Source organism: Tenrec ecaudatus, chromosome 12 (assembly GCF_050624435.1).
Source record: "Tenrec ecaudatus isolate mTenEca1 chromosome 12, mTenEca1.hap1, whole genome shotgun sequence".
NCBI lineage: Eukaryota > Metazoa > Chordata > Mammalia > Afrosoricida > Tenrecidae > Tenrec > Tenrec ecaudatus.
The window spans coordinates 101,562,255-101,576,536 of NC_134541.1; the positions used below are offsets into that span (position 1 = coordinate 101,562,255).

General features: G+C 53.0%; 1 protein-coding gene across 1 annotated transcript in view; it reads right to left on the minus strand.

Annotated features, from left to right (window-relative positions):
- The window catches only part of CIITA (class II major histocompatibility complex transactivator), a 30,497-nt gene extending 16,650 nt beyond the window's left edge, over window positions 1-13,847 (minus strand). Inside the window, exons 1-9 of the mRNA XM_075528215.1 lie at window positions 13,706-13,847; window positions 13,274-13,369; window positions 9,393-9,455; window positions 9,162-9,242; window positions 7,465-7,509; window positions 6,633-6,785; window positions 6,152-6,295; window positions 4,550-4,699; window positions 2,922-2,990 (exon numbers count right to left, since the gene is read on the minus strand). Coding sequence (XP_075384330.1) covers window positions 2,922-2,990; window positions 4,550-4,699; window positions 6,152-6,295; window positions 6,633-6,785; window positions 7,465-7,509; window positions 9,162-9,242; window positions 9,393-9,455; window positions 13,274-13,369; window positions 13,706-13,832 — 928 coding nt within the window. The 5' untranslated portion in view covers window positions 13,833-13,847. The remainder of the gene's footprint in view (window positions 1-2,921; window positions 2,991-4,549; window positions 4,700-6,151; window positions 6,296-6,632; window positions 6,786-7,464; window positions 7,510-9,161; window positions 9,243-9,392; window positions 9,456-13,273; window positions 13,370-13,705) is intronic.
- Between the last annotated feature and the right edge of the window lie 435 nt (window positions 13,848-14,282).

The following is a 14,282-nucleotide window of genomic DNA, read 5'->3' on the forward strand; positions in this document are numbered from 1 at the left end:
GCCACCTGCTGCTGCGGAGACTGACCGGCTCAGAAACCGCACGGGGCAGCTCTGCCTTGCCCTGTAAAGTCACTCCAGATCGAAATCAATTTCATGGCCATGGCTGGGTTCCATATTGGGGGATCACCCTGTTGCTAAGCACTCAGTTGACAAGTGTACGGCGGGCGTTCGAACCCGCCAACTGCTCTGTGGAAGGACCAGGCTATCTATGTCTGTAAAGAGTCACAGCCTTGGAAACCCGATGGGGCCGTTCTGCTCTGTCCCACGGGGTTGCTCCGAGTCACACTTGGCTCAAAGACAGTGGAGTTTGTCCTTCCTTGTGGATCTCTCCACTCCCCACTCCCCCCTTTAGTTGCTCAGTAACAGTAATGTCATCTCATGCAACCTCCACACCTCACAATACACCTCTGAGTCTTCAGCTGCGAAGTCGGAGAGGAATAATACTATCTTCACCCTGTTGTTTGTCGGTCCATTATGTAATATAGCAAAAGTGCTCAGGAATCCCTGGGCATTGCAAAGGGCGAATGTTCCGCTACTTCCTGAAAGGTTGGAGGTGCAAGTCTACACGGAGGTACCTTGGAAGAAAGGCCTGACAATTTTGGCCCAGAATAAACATCAGCCATTGACATGGCACAGTTGTACCCCGATACACACGAAGTCGCCACCAGTCAGAATCAACCCAATAGCAACTCTTTGCTTCGGGGCTCGGTGGTTCCAGAGCCTCTGGTGGCACAGAGGGTTAAGCGCTCAACTCACGAGGAAGCCAAAAGTTTGAACCCGCCTGGAAGCCTGGCAATTTGCTTCGGATAAGTCTCCACCTTGAAAACTATGGACTAGGCTCTACTCCACCCACACACGGGGTTGGCATGAACTGGAGTCTACTTCATAGCAACGAACAACAACAACAAACGCCGTACCAGGCACAGAGCACGCATCCAGTGCTGCAGTCATCTCTTATTCACTCCTCCACCCCCACTCTCCATTGCTCCCACCACCCCCCCCCCGCCTCCTTCTCGCAGCCCCCCCTCTGCCCTCACTCAGGGTCTCAGATGCCAGCACCTAGCCTGCGCTTGTTGGGGAAGAGGTCCTCAACGACTGGTCCCGAAACGACGGATGGGTTGTGTGATAGAAACCTTTACAACAGCAACAAGAGTAGCTGCTGAAGCAGATGGTGTACCACCCCATCTTAGGGGATTTCGTTTTTTAGTTTGGAAGTTCAGGGTCATGGTTTCATGGGACATCCCAGGTCGTTGGCCTAATAACAGGTCGAGGGCCTCTGTTCTACACCCTAGCTCAAAGTACAGCGCCTCGGGCCTTAACAAGCTTGCAAGAGACACTACCATTCGTCTCTCTTCACCTGGAGCAACGAGGAAGGGCGGCCAGGATGGGGAGAAGGGAATGCAATGCATGGCCAGCGCCCCACTCCCAGCAGCCGCTGTCCTGTGCCATGAGGCCAGAAGGCCGGACGGTGCCCGGTCACCACTACTGAGCATTTGACAGAAGCTTCTCTGACAGAATCCTGATAAAAAGGGGGAAAGTACAGAAGAGAATGTCAAGTTCCCATGAACTTCAGGCTCCCTGGAGTCATGATGGTTAGATGAACTCTCGAAAGTTTTGCCCTACAATAAACTTTAAACCAAAAATATCCCCTAAAGTCTTCTTAAAATTAAATAAGTTTCCATTTATCTAGTAAAGAATGTCTGCTTTGAGCACTCTGCTCTTTTAAGAATTATCTATATGGGATCGAATGACCAAAAACAAACTTAATTGATGTTGCCGGGGATTTATGTTGACAAGGGAGCGACAACTCAGAAAAACGGTGTGAGCATGGTTACATCATTCAACGAAATCCAATGTCATTCAGTACACGTGGGAACTGTTACATTGGCGCATATGCCCTGAAGAGAAAGTACTCTTCTCTCCACATTCTTTGTAACTCCCACCAAATGACTGTACGGGAGCATGCAAATAGGGTGTGTGGGACTCAGATGAGGGGATTGGCCAGTGTTGCCTTCTTCTGGAATAAAGGGAGCCATCTCAGAAGCAGGGGAGAGAATCCCACAGCCTTCAGGAAAGAAGAACCAGGAGCAGAGCAGAGCAGAGCTGAGGTTCTTGCGAGAAGAGTTAGCGACTGCAAAGGCCGTGAGACAGCCAGAGCTTCCCGGCCTGTGGGAAGAGTCAGACGGAGTGACTTCAGGGCAGTAGGCTTGCAGAGTGGGGTGTCCTTTGGGCATTTTCCAGCACTAACAGAGCTTTGTAACACTTGCCCAAGAAAGGCAGAGGCCAAGGGGACCACATTTCCGAGAGGTCTAGGATCAGAGAGAACCACACATGCCAGCATGACAGAGAAGAGGTGCCATAGGCAAAAGAAATGTAGCCTTAGTATTTCTGATCCCGATTTGTAACCTGGCAACAGCCCTCATAAACCCTTATAATGGTGAGTCTTGCCAGTGAGGTCTGGTGGCCCTTGCAATGGGCTGTCGAACTCAGCAGAGAGTAGACTTCAGTGAGAGGGACAGTTGGTATCAGATTAGGCGCTGAGGGTTGGAGAGTGGAGGCCTGTCTAACTTCTGCTCAGAGGGACCACCCTTGGGCAGACTGGAGTTATAGTCTCCTTCCCCCTGTGCAGCCAGAGGAGGCCAGATGTGGCCCCTGCACCATTTCTGCAGTATGTTTTACTGTATAATAATGAACAGCAAAATAAATACTTGTGTGAAAAAATTTTAAATAACTAGAAATAGGAACAATAAAAACATGATAAAACAAAAAACAAGTGATAGAATCAATGGTCCAGCAGTGTAGTAAACAGATGAGTCGGTGAGTGAATGGAGGGGTGAGCCAACAAAGAAGGGCTGGAGTGAAGAGTGGGTGAAAGCTAGACTGGGCTTTGACTCGAGCTGGGGGGTCACGCCAGCACTCACCAGGCCATTTGGGGGTCTTGCTGGAGAACTGGAGATCAGCTGGGCTTTGGGTTGTGGACAGTCCATCCTCTAGACACGAAAAAACTTGTATCAGAGTCCCAGTCAGGGCACCCCAGGACCCCCTCTGTCTGAGCATCGGGAACCAGCCCGACCAAGGAGGACCCGGGGAGCTGAGCCCCTCAAGATGGAGGTTACAGGATGGCAGCATTAGGTGGATCTGGCTCAGGGGTGTCTCTCTATGGCCAGCTTCCTTTTAAAAAAACAACAGTAAAGTCACCGTAATACATGCACATGTGTATGTCTATAAAGACACACATAAGGGGGGCTCCGAAAACTCGTGGGGAAACACGTCAATGATTCAATTCCATTTTTCCATTAACTTTTTGAAGTTCATGTTATCAACTGATGCACAGAACTTCCCGTGTGTTCTGCATATATGCATATGTATATAGGCGTAGCTGTGTGCATATGTGTGTATCTATCATAAAATTTGCAATGCTGACCATTTTCAGTTTGCCCGCATCAGTGGCGTTAACTACATTCACAAGCTGTGCAACCACCTCCGTTCCCAGATGTCTCTCATTACCCCAAAGAGAACCGCAGTGCCCTTCAACACTGACGCCCTTTCTCCGCTCCCCGTCCCTGGTCATCACCACTACACCTGGCTCTCCGTGCGGCTCCCTGTTCCAGACAGTCCACGTAAGTGGAACCACTCTCTCTGTCCTTTTGTCTCTGGCGTATTCTACCCGGCAGAATGTTTGCAAGGCTCATCCAAGCCCCGAGGTATCAGGACATCATTTATCTGGGTGGTAGGACAACCAGAGACCTCTTTTCGTTCCTACATTATCTGTTGATGGGCACTTGGGTTGTTTCCATCTGCACTTTTAAAGACTGTACTCATGTTTTTAAAATGGCAATACCTAGATTTCCAGATTATCCTGATACATTGGACCTGACCACTCGGGTCTGCCTTCTTGCAGGCCACCAAGCAGCAGAGGCTGGTGATTCTCCCGGGGGGGAAAAGTGGGGGGGGGCACAGAGTCTTCCAATCTCCTCCAGGTCCCCTGGAGACTCCCCTTGCCTTGTTTTACCTACGTACCAGGGGTTTGAATTGGTTCAGCCTGGCTCAGTCATGGCTGGCAAAATTAAGCGGGAATGGACCCACATTTTTAAAATGTGGACGAATCATCACAGGTTAAGCCCTGCTAGAAATGTAATTATCCTCTTAGAAAACAGGGGCAGCATGAGCATCGCCTAGCAACCAAGCCTCTTGGCCAGATGAGTTGAAAACAAGGCGACCAGCTCAAGGATGGCAGCCAACCATACAACCCCGAGTGTGTCGCTCTCCGTGGTCCCATTTCCAGCATCTTTTCCTGAAGGGGCTCATTACACCTCCCCCAAGCTGCCTGCCCATTCCAGGGACTTGTCATTCTCCCCAGTCTGATTAGTGTTTCTGATCACCCACGTTTTTAAAATGTGGGTCTGTTCCAATCTTGCTGCACTGGCCATGAGTGAACTGGTTAGAAGCCCTGCTCAAAGCGAGCCTTCCCGTGCCTGCAGGCAGTGGTTTGTGGACCTTGGGGCACAATCCTGCTTCCAGCAGCTCCCACAGGCCCCATGGGACTTACCTGTCCTATTTGTACGGCAAGTGAGGGCTGCTTCCGGCATGCTGGGCAGGTCGGTAGCCGATGGGGCAAAGGGGCTGGTGGAGCCGGGTCGGTCTGGGGACTTGGGGAGGCTGCTGACAGGGGGAACTTGGCTGGCCTGGGTCATCTGGCCTACATGGGGCAGGGGCAGGGGCAGGAGAAAGTATAAGAACAGCCAGCTGTTCATCCAGGAACCCACCTGGGTCATGCCCACCCCAAACCAGGCGGTGGTCAGAGGTGAGAGAAAGCATTTCCAGATGAAGCTAAGGAAGTTCGCCTTGCTCTCAGAGCTGCAGCTTCCCTGTCTGTGCAAGAGACACAGTCGCAGGGAGCTTAGGGAGGCTGCTTGCCCGCCACCCCTCCTGCTGTGTGGTCGCCTCCACATCAGGATCCTCTGCTTGCTTCGGCAAATCCAGAGCATGAAGCTGGCATTTGACCGTTACAACTTGGCCCTGGGGTCATGTGGACACCCCCTCCCTGGCAGCCTCATCCTCCCTTCCACCCCTGAGAGTCCAGACCAGCGTTTCCCCACACAAGTCATGAACCTTCCACATGGCAGGGCAGCAGGGACCACAGAATCGAGTTTCACAGACTAGGAATTGAGGGACACTGCGAGGCTCCTGAAGGGTGAGGGGACGGTGTCTACTCTTACTGCTTAACGAGTCTTGATAACTTTGTAACTTAGAGATGGGATGCAATTTCCAGAGGGGAAGAGACAGTTCTTTGGATGCTGAATAGGTTTTAGAGGAGCTTCCAGATTAAGATGGACTAGGAAGAAAGGCTTGGCAGTCTATGGCTCGCCTGCTCTGATCTGCAACTGGTCACAGGGAGGGAAGAGGACCATGTATGAGGTCATCATGAGTCAGCCCTGAGCTGATGGCCATCACACAAAAGCCCCTGTACTAAGGGTCCCAACCATCCCTTTAAAAGGATTGCTGGCAGATAATGCTTCTTATAATTAAAGAAATGCAATTCTTTGAGGCATGTTTGCAGCAACACAAGCATCTGACATGGCCAGGCCAGGCAAGCGAAGGCTCAGCACGAAGGGATGACCAGGCTAGCAGACACAGAGGGCTCTCCGGGGTGTGATCCGAGAGAGAAGCTTCGTCGAGAGGTGGGTGAAGGGTCTGGGACATGGAGCTGGGAGTTTTATTTGGCTGTGTAGGTAAGAGAGGAGTCCTGGATCACACAGACAGGTCAGCAGTTCAAATTCACCAACCACTGCATGAGAGAAAGGCGAGGCTATTGACAGCTTCTAAAAGCTGTTTTACCCTGTCTTCTAGGTTCGCCACGAGTCAGGATCGACTCGGTGGCAGTGGGCTGGGGATGCTGTAAAAGAGGGCAGAGATATCTGTGAAGAGAGTCCTCACCTCTCTGATGCTCATTTTATGTATTTTGATTTTTACAGAAGGAAGGGGGCCACAGGGAAAAGTGGCCAGAAGAGCACAGAGACACCTGCTCCCAGGCCACCACACCATGGGGATTCCTCCAGGGCAGGGAGGGGGTGAGAAGACACACCAGGCTCTGAAAAGTGTCCTTGAGGGCTGGGGAACAGCGACCTAGAGCCAGGCCAAGTGCACTCACCTTGGCAGATGAGAAGACCAGAGAGTCCTGCCCCGGCCCCTGGGGTCTGACAGAAACCCTGGGACAGAGCGGTGAGGGCAGGCAGCATCTGGACACATCCATCAGGGAGGTGCAGGCAGCTGAACACGGGCCTGGAGCCAGCCGCTGCACGAGACAGAGGTGGTGAGCCAGAGGCTTCCTCTCACTCTGGATGGTTTGATTCTGCCCCACTCCCCGATCCACCTGCCCCCGCACCACCACCCCCAGCAACCGATGTGCATCTTGCCCAGGGAAGGGTCCCTAGTACCCAGCAGAGCGGTGGGTACACAGTGAATACTTGGTGCTGGCAGGTGAACCCCTGATTGGTAAGGGCTCCCTGTCTTGTGCCTGGCAGGGCTGAGCTGCCAGGACTTGCAGATGTGACCTGCTGAGATGGAGGATCCAGTCAGCTCTGCCTCATCAGCTACCCCCACCCCCAACTCTCCCCCAGGCCCTAACATACCAGGCAGCAGGGCTGTGTCCTCCAGCCTGGTCAGGCCAGGCACTGGCTCCTGGCTGAGGGGAAGGGGTAACTTCTGGCAGGGTAAGGCCGTGGAGTTGACCCCTGGGCTTACCAGGAAGCTGCCTGTCACAGTGAGCCCAGCGGGAGGCTCGGCTATGGAGAAAGGGGGTGAGTGGGAGGCTGGATGAGATCAGGGGGAATGCCTGGAGATGCCTCCCTCCAGGGGGCTCCCCTTGCTGGAGGAAGGGCAACCCCTGCCTCCCCGGCTGTGCTTCCTAGGTTTCCATGGCTCCCTCTCCCCCACCAGCCTGAAGATCTTGGGGGGCTGGGGCTCCCGTCTCCCCCATCCGATTGAGGTAGACTTCCTCTCCCCAACAGACAGAGACCTGGGAGAGCAGGGCTCCTGACTCCTCACGGATGAGCAGGTGGGTGGGTCCTGGGGGGCACAGACAGAGAGCTGGGGCTGGGTCAGTGTCTGAGAGTGGTCTGGGAGCTCCAGGCCCCCACTGGATCCCTTATGGGACCCCAAAGAAGGCAGGGACACACCCGTCCCCTGTGAGAGGGGGGATCTGGAAGGGCAGGGCAGCTCCAACTAGGAGCAGGACTGGAGCTTCCTGAGCACTGGGACCACTCCTGCAGCCTCCTGGGCCTGTCTCCCTATTACCCTGGACCGTCCGGAAGGTCACAATTTGGCCTCTTCCATCAGATGGAGCCTCTTGCTCCAGTCTGCTCCACCTTAGCAAGACAGCAGGGTGGGAGGGTGTGTGGGGGCTGGGAGAGGAGGAAGCATCTGGTGGGAGGAGCTGGTCAGCTTGGGGAACAGGCTGCTCACCCAGCTTCCTGTGCTTCCGGTCCACAGGCAGGTCCTCTGGGAAAGCTGTGGAGGGAATGTGGTGATCAGCACCCCAGGGAGGGGTGGCCCGAGGCTCCAGGGACCTATGGCACTTCCAACAGGCTACATGGCTGGGATGTGGCCATGGGGGTGTCTCATCCCTTCCCCACCTCTGACCATCTCTGTCCCCACCCACCTCGAAGGTCCAGCACAGACAGAAAGCCAAAGAGGCAGAACCACCAAGGGGACGCAACATGGCCAGAATTAAAAAAAAAAAAAAAAAAAGACTGCTTTGAATCCCTTCCCAGCTGTGTGCCTTTGCAACAGAGCTTCTCCAGGGTCATCTGTGATGTCCCCGCAGCTATGACACAGGTGAGAGGATTCCTACTGTGCAGGGATACCCTGGGAAGCAGCAAGTGAGTATCCAGCACATCGTACATCTTCAGACAATGACCCAGGGTCCCTCAGCCAGGGGCTGGTGTAGTGCGGGATGGCTCATTCACTGCGTGTGACACCAGATTCGTGCTGGCCTCCAGAAGAGCCCAATGTTGAGCGCCCATGGGGATGTGGATAGTACCTACAGGTTGCTTTGAGAGGCAGCACTCAAAATAAGGTGGTGGTTGAGCATTACATGGATGGCTGGGTGAATCGATGGAGGAATAGATGATGGGTGGGTGGGTAAGTGGGTGAGTGGATAGAGAGATGGATGGATGGATGAGATGGTGGAATAGATGGTGGGTGGGTGGGTAAGTAGGTGAGTGGATAGAGAGATGGAGGGATGGATGGATGAGATGGAGGAATAGATGATGGGTGGGTGGGTAAGTGGGAAGGTGAGTGGATGAATAGATAGATGGATTGGCAGTGGATACGTGAGTGGATAGAGATGGGTAGATGAATGGATGAGTCGATGGATGTGTCAGGAAAGGCACAGACAAGCTGAGGAAGAGTGAGGCCATGTGTGTAGAAAGAATGGTTGGGGAGTTGACATGTTAGCCAAGACCCAAACGATAAAAAAGAGGATCTTGGGGTAAGGACATCCCAGGCCGAGGCAACAGCAGGTGCAAAGACCCGGAGGCTGCAGGGACACATAGATACAGGGATGGAAAGAAGCCGGTGTGGCTACCATGGGACAAGAAAGCAGAAGGCAGCATGTGTTGAGCCTGGAGAGTTGGGTGGGGCCAGTTCCTTCTGGACCTTGTGGGATGTTGTTTTCGGGGCAGTGAAATGTGCTAGTTTGCCTTCTGGAAGTTCAAGCCACTGCCTGATGAGGGCAGACTAAAGAGGCAGTATTGAGACTCTGGGAGGTGGGAGAACTTGCCCAAGGCCACACAGGCCACAAAAGGCAGATGCAGGATACAAAACCAGTGTTTGAAGAGTGTAACCCCAAACATAGGGGTGACAGCTAGACATGAAAGAGAAGCCTGAAACCAAGGGTCCTTTTGGAAATGCAATCTAAACAGTCAGGACAGAAACCCACTGGAGACTGACCATTGTACCCGAGCCACCTGTTTCCCTCCGGGACCACTGCTCGCTGCATGTGGGAACCAAGAAGGGATAGTAGGAGCTCCCATGCCCGGACAGCACCAGCCAGGCTCCATGAGGGAAGCAACTGGGAGCCACAGTAGGCTTTGGCGCCAAGAGAGGGCCAGGCCCCAAGCACAGCTGGGGATGGATCAGGCAAAGGGCTGCTTACTCACGTCTTTTCTGACTTTTCTGCCCTGTTTCCACCAGCGCCTCCAGGATCTCACCGGCCACGTCTTCTGATCCCATGTGCTCTACTTTGGAGAAAGATCAATGCCCGCTATCAATGGAGATCCAAGGTGGGGGAGGAAGGGTCTGACCCCATGGTGGGGTGGCTATTGGTATTATGAGGGTTCTCAAGGAAGAAGGAAGGAAATGCAGGCAAAGCCAAGGAAACCCCAACTTACTGAAAATGTCTTTGCTTGGGCTCTCCAGCTGGGAGTCCTGGAACACGTACTGGTCCAGATCCGCTGCCCGGACAAGGCAAAGCACAGTTCATCAGTGAGGTCTTGTGAGCCTGGCTGGAACCAGGCTCCAGGGAGCTGTAGGCCCCCAGGCCAGGCACAGAGTAGGGGTTCATGGAGTATTTACCGAGCGAATGAATGCTCAAATCATGAATGGATTCTGACTCTTCAGGAACTCTGAATCTAGAGATGGGGTTCTACCTACTCTTATAAAATAGTAAGGGGGTAGCGTGGTAGAGTTGGCAGTGGCTTGAGTTCAAATCCCAGCTCTCCCCTCTCCTCCACTAGGCCGACTAGCTACGCAACCTTGAGTTAGCTCCTTCTCCTTTCTGGGCCCGCTGCTTCTTCATCTGTGGAGTGAAGATAAATGACAGCTCCGACCCAGGGATCATGGTGGTGAGAGACCTTGCAACTAAAGCGGCCTACACAGTAGGAACTCAATATGTTGGCTGGTTGCTGCTGGGTGCCATCCCGCCACTTTGGACTCATAGTCGATTCTCATCTCTCACGACAGAAAACTATTTCCCCGTGGGGTTTCCTAGCCTATCATCTTGATGGGAGGAGATTGCCAGGTCTTTAAACCCATGGAGCTCCCCAGTAGGTTTGAACCATAGACCTTTTGACTAGTGGCTGAGTGCTTACCCAGGGCGCTGCTCCTGGCTCAGTCCATGGTGGCTAATTATATGAAGAACACATGGCTAGGAGCCAATGCAAAGATAGTCATGATGGCAAGAGGTCAGAGAAGTAAGTGATAAGGAAAAGTTGGCACTTGATCTTATAGGCCAGCGGTTCTGAACCTTTGGGGTTCAAATGACCCTTTCACAGGGGTCACCTGACTCACAACAGTGGCAAAATGATAGTTATGAAGTAGCAACGAAAATAATTTGATGGTTGCGGGGTCACCACAACATGAGGAACTGTTTTAAAGGGTCGAGGCATTAGGAAGGTTGAGAACCACTGTGAGATAGTTAAGGTTTATTGGGCCAACTTGGACGATAAACATATGTGGGATTAATTGAAGGGCGGAGAGATAAATGGCTCAGTGAGCCTTGCCTTTAAAGTTCTTGGGTCTCTTGCAGCTGCCAATTCCTTGCTTCAGCTGGCAAGGCTCACTTCCTGCAAGACATCCCTGAGGAGAAGCCACATGGACCTACCCTGATGCAGCCCTGGGTGCAGGAGCAGCCGTGTGGAGACCCCTGCCAGCGCTGAGATGCTTACACATTCACTGATTCGGTTTTCCTCCTGCAGCCAGTGTCATTGCATGTGTTTTGTGGGATGGAGGAGGACTTTGTGTATTGGTGTTGGACATATGGGTTAATCTTGGATTTAAGGGCTTGGTCAGTACTGGGTTGGGATGCTTTCTTAATATACACTTACCCTTTTTATAAAACTCTTTCTTGTCTACACATGATTTTCTGTGGATCTGTTTCTCTAATGTACCCAGACTCACACACACTGTTACAGGCAATAGGGAATCACAGATGGCTTCTGAGCTAAGGCAGGGTGATGACAGTGAGGATGTGCTAGAGATGAGAATGGCGGTGGTGGTGATGATGGTGGTCGAGCCGGCGATGGTAATGATGGTGGTGATGGTACCTAACACTCGCTGAATGCTTCCTCTGTGCAAACTCCAGTTTTAAATGCTTCACACCCAGTAATTTGCTCAATTCTCACAACCATCCTGGAGGCAGGGGTGGGCGGGGTGGGTGCTGTTATTCATTTTACACTATAGGAGCCGAAGTAACAAGCAGCTCAGGATCTCTCAAACAACTGCATGCCCAGGCCAAGGCTTGGCCTTCTAGGAGCACATAGAAACCCACGGACTTCCGTGCACAGCCTCCCTCCACGGGCTCAGGCTGTTCCCACTTCCTGTTGGAGATGCCCTGAAGGGGTGACAAAAAGTCCCCAAATCATAAGTGATGCCCAAATCCTTAATTACTGCTGGCACTTGTGAGGAAATGTGAATGCCTCCGGTCCCCCAAACTTCTGCTTTCCCCAAGGAAACCCCCAGAAGGGAAGGAAGCAGGTCAGTGTTCTACAATTTCTGAGAAACACACAGTAATTGTCCTTCTTCCTTCTCTGTCCTTATGTGATTCTGGAATAGATGCGGGCTGGGAAAAGACTGGCCCTGTCCACAGAGCCCAGACCTCCTGTGTGGTGTGGTTTCTGGGTTGCCAGGGAAAGGCCCACTAAGAACCGTTGGGTAGGTTGTGCATTGCACAAGGGCACCCAACCAAGAGGGCGGGCGAGTGGGGATGGAAATCCCGCTGGCACTTGGCCGGCCAAACTCTCCCACCCAATGAGGGCCATTATAATCCCCCCAAGAGGGGGCACCTGTCTGAGGTGGCGGTAATCACACCTCTAAAAACCCACATCTCCCCAAAGAAGTCTGGCAATGGCAGCTCTCTTAAACGAGAAAACCAGTCCATCAGCTAAGAGCCTCACACACCTTCCCACGCCCAGACGCCTTCCTTTTCTGTGGTTAACACAGGAGTCTTGAGGTGAGAAAGCCCTGGGCTAGAATTTCAGACCTGTCGCTTGTCATCTCCAGGGAAGCTTCGCTTCACCGAACCTAAATGTCCTGTCTGCAGCTACAGGTACTGCACCAGCTCGATGGCTGCCGTCACTCTGCAGAGAGGGACGTGTACACGGCAGCCAGCACACCAGAATCGCGGCTGACAGAACACACCTGAGAGCAGCTTGTTTCCAACAGCTGTTGGGGGAGAGACAGGGGCTGTGTCAGGCTTGGGATTTCCTTTAAAGAAAGGAAAGAAAGGAGAGAGCGAGCCAGGAGAGGGCATGGACACCGGTCCAGGATGTTGACGTGTAGTTGGCTTGTTGACAACGTGACTTGTCTAAATACTTCTTTTTAAATTATAGGGGTTTCCATTTCAGATCATCAGCTTTGTAGTCGACAGTTTAAATTGTGTCTCAACAACCCCCCCCCCACACACACACACAATACTTTACTTTTGACCCATTTCTGGTGTTCTGCCTCTTGCGAATTGCTATTTTCCATTTCACCCAAGTTAATGCCCCCGAGCAGTCTACCCTCTGGCTTTATCTTCCCTCCCTTGCTAGCCACCCCAAAATGAGCCTGGATTTGCCTGTGGGGTCATTAGCAAAGGACCCAGCGTCCTGTGCTCAGCCCAAGGCACCCTGGTGGCTCCGTTGTTAAGCGGCAGCTCTGCGCAGGAATTGGCCCTCTGTGTCTGTGAAGACTGACAGCCTCACTAGCCCTGGGTGGTGATGGGGCAGTCCTGCTTGGTGCCATGGGGACGCTGAAAGTCAGACTTGGCTCCGTGGCAGTGGGCTTGGTCTCAGGTTATGCTCAACCTTTCTTTCCCACTCATGTCCCCTTTGTCCCGGCTCTTCCTCAGTGTCCCTGGTTGCTGAGAGGGTCCACCTTGGCGAATAACTGAACCCATGACCACAGTGAGTCCAGCTGCCCCCACAGGGTTTTCAAGGCTATTGCTGTCTATGGAAGCAAACGGGTTCGCCTTGAGTTCAGACTGTCAGACTTTCTTTCCATAAGCAGTCTAAGACTTCATAAATGCCGCCAAACTCAAAACCAAACACCCTGCCATCAACTTGATGCTGACCTGGGGTGGGCACCCCGGCAGGACAGGGCAGACCGCCCCAACCCTGTAGGTTTCTGAGGCTGTAACTCTTTTGGGGAGTAGAAAGCCTCCTCCTACTCCAGTGGAGCAGCTGGTGTTTGGGGACCACTGGCCTGGCAGCGCAAATGTGTAGCCACCAGGGAGTAACAAAGTAGCAAAAAGCCTCCGTCCTGAGCTGCCCTCCTGGCACAGATGCCTCCTCACCGATGTTGGCGTAAGCCTCCTTGCTCTCCTCATCCTCTTCCATCTCCCCCAGCAGCCGGCTGAACTGGTCACAGTTGATGGTGTCCGTGTCGGGCTCTGGGGAGAAAAGGCCCTTGTAAGGTGATCAGACGTCCCGCTTTTTAACAAATTTTCCCGTGTCCTGCGGCATTTTAAAAAGTCCCAAGTTTTGGAAAGAATGCACGACAAGCTAGGATATACAGTTTTTGGCTACCATGCGGCTATTTTGCCAGGATATGAGTTTTATCAATGGCGTCCCGCTGGTGTTCCGCTTGCGGGGTGGGGACCAGAGGGAGGTGCCCTGACTGGGTTAGAGCACAGGCAGCTGGGAGCTGTCCGAGGTGCTGATGGCGCTCTGTCCTGACTCCCCAAGCTGGCTGAGGGGCAGGCCATAACCCAAGGGAGGGGGCCCACCTGAGCAGAGTTCAATGGCTTCTTCTCCAGCCAGGTCCACCTGGTCGTAGAAGTGATAGAGCTGCAGGGGGTCAATGTTGCTCCTGAGGAGCTCCAGGTAGCCGCCTTCCAGAGGGCCCAGCTCCATGGTGGCACGGTGCCCGCTGCCTGCAGAGGGAAACACGTTCAGTCGCTGCAGCGGTGTTGAAAACAAAGGTAGGGTTGGAAATAAAAAGGGGGAGAAAGGTGGTCCCCAGCCAGGCAAGGGAGAGTCGGTGGGTGTGGGTGTGTGTGGAGAGTGAAGAAAAAGACCAGATGTACTCAGGGCGAGGGTACCCCATGGCGCTCTTCCAGGAACATGATGTCGCATGAGAAGATGCTCATGAGATAAAGAAGGGATTCTGGGAGGACAGACCCAAGGAGCCCTCACTTGGAAGCAGGAGACCTGGGTGCACACTTGACCCTGTCGTCAAACAGCCAAGATTTGTGTGCACCAACAGTGTGCCAAGTACACGAGCCGGAGCCCCCAAGTCTCAGGTAAGCAACTGAAAAGCCACACTCGTACTCTCCTCTTGTTACACACAAGATGACTGAAGTT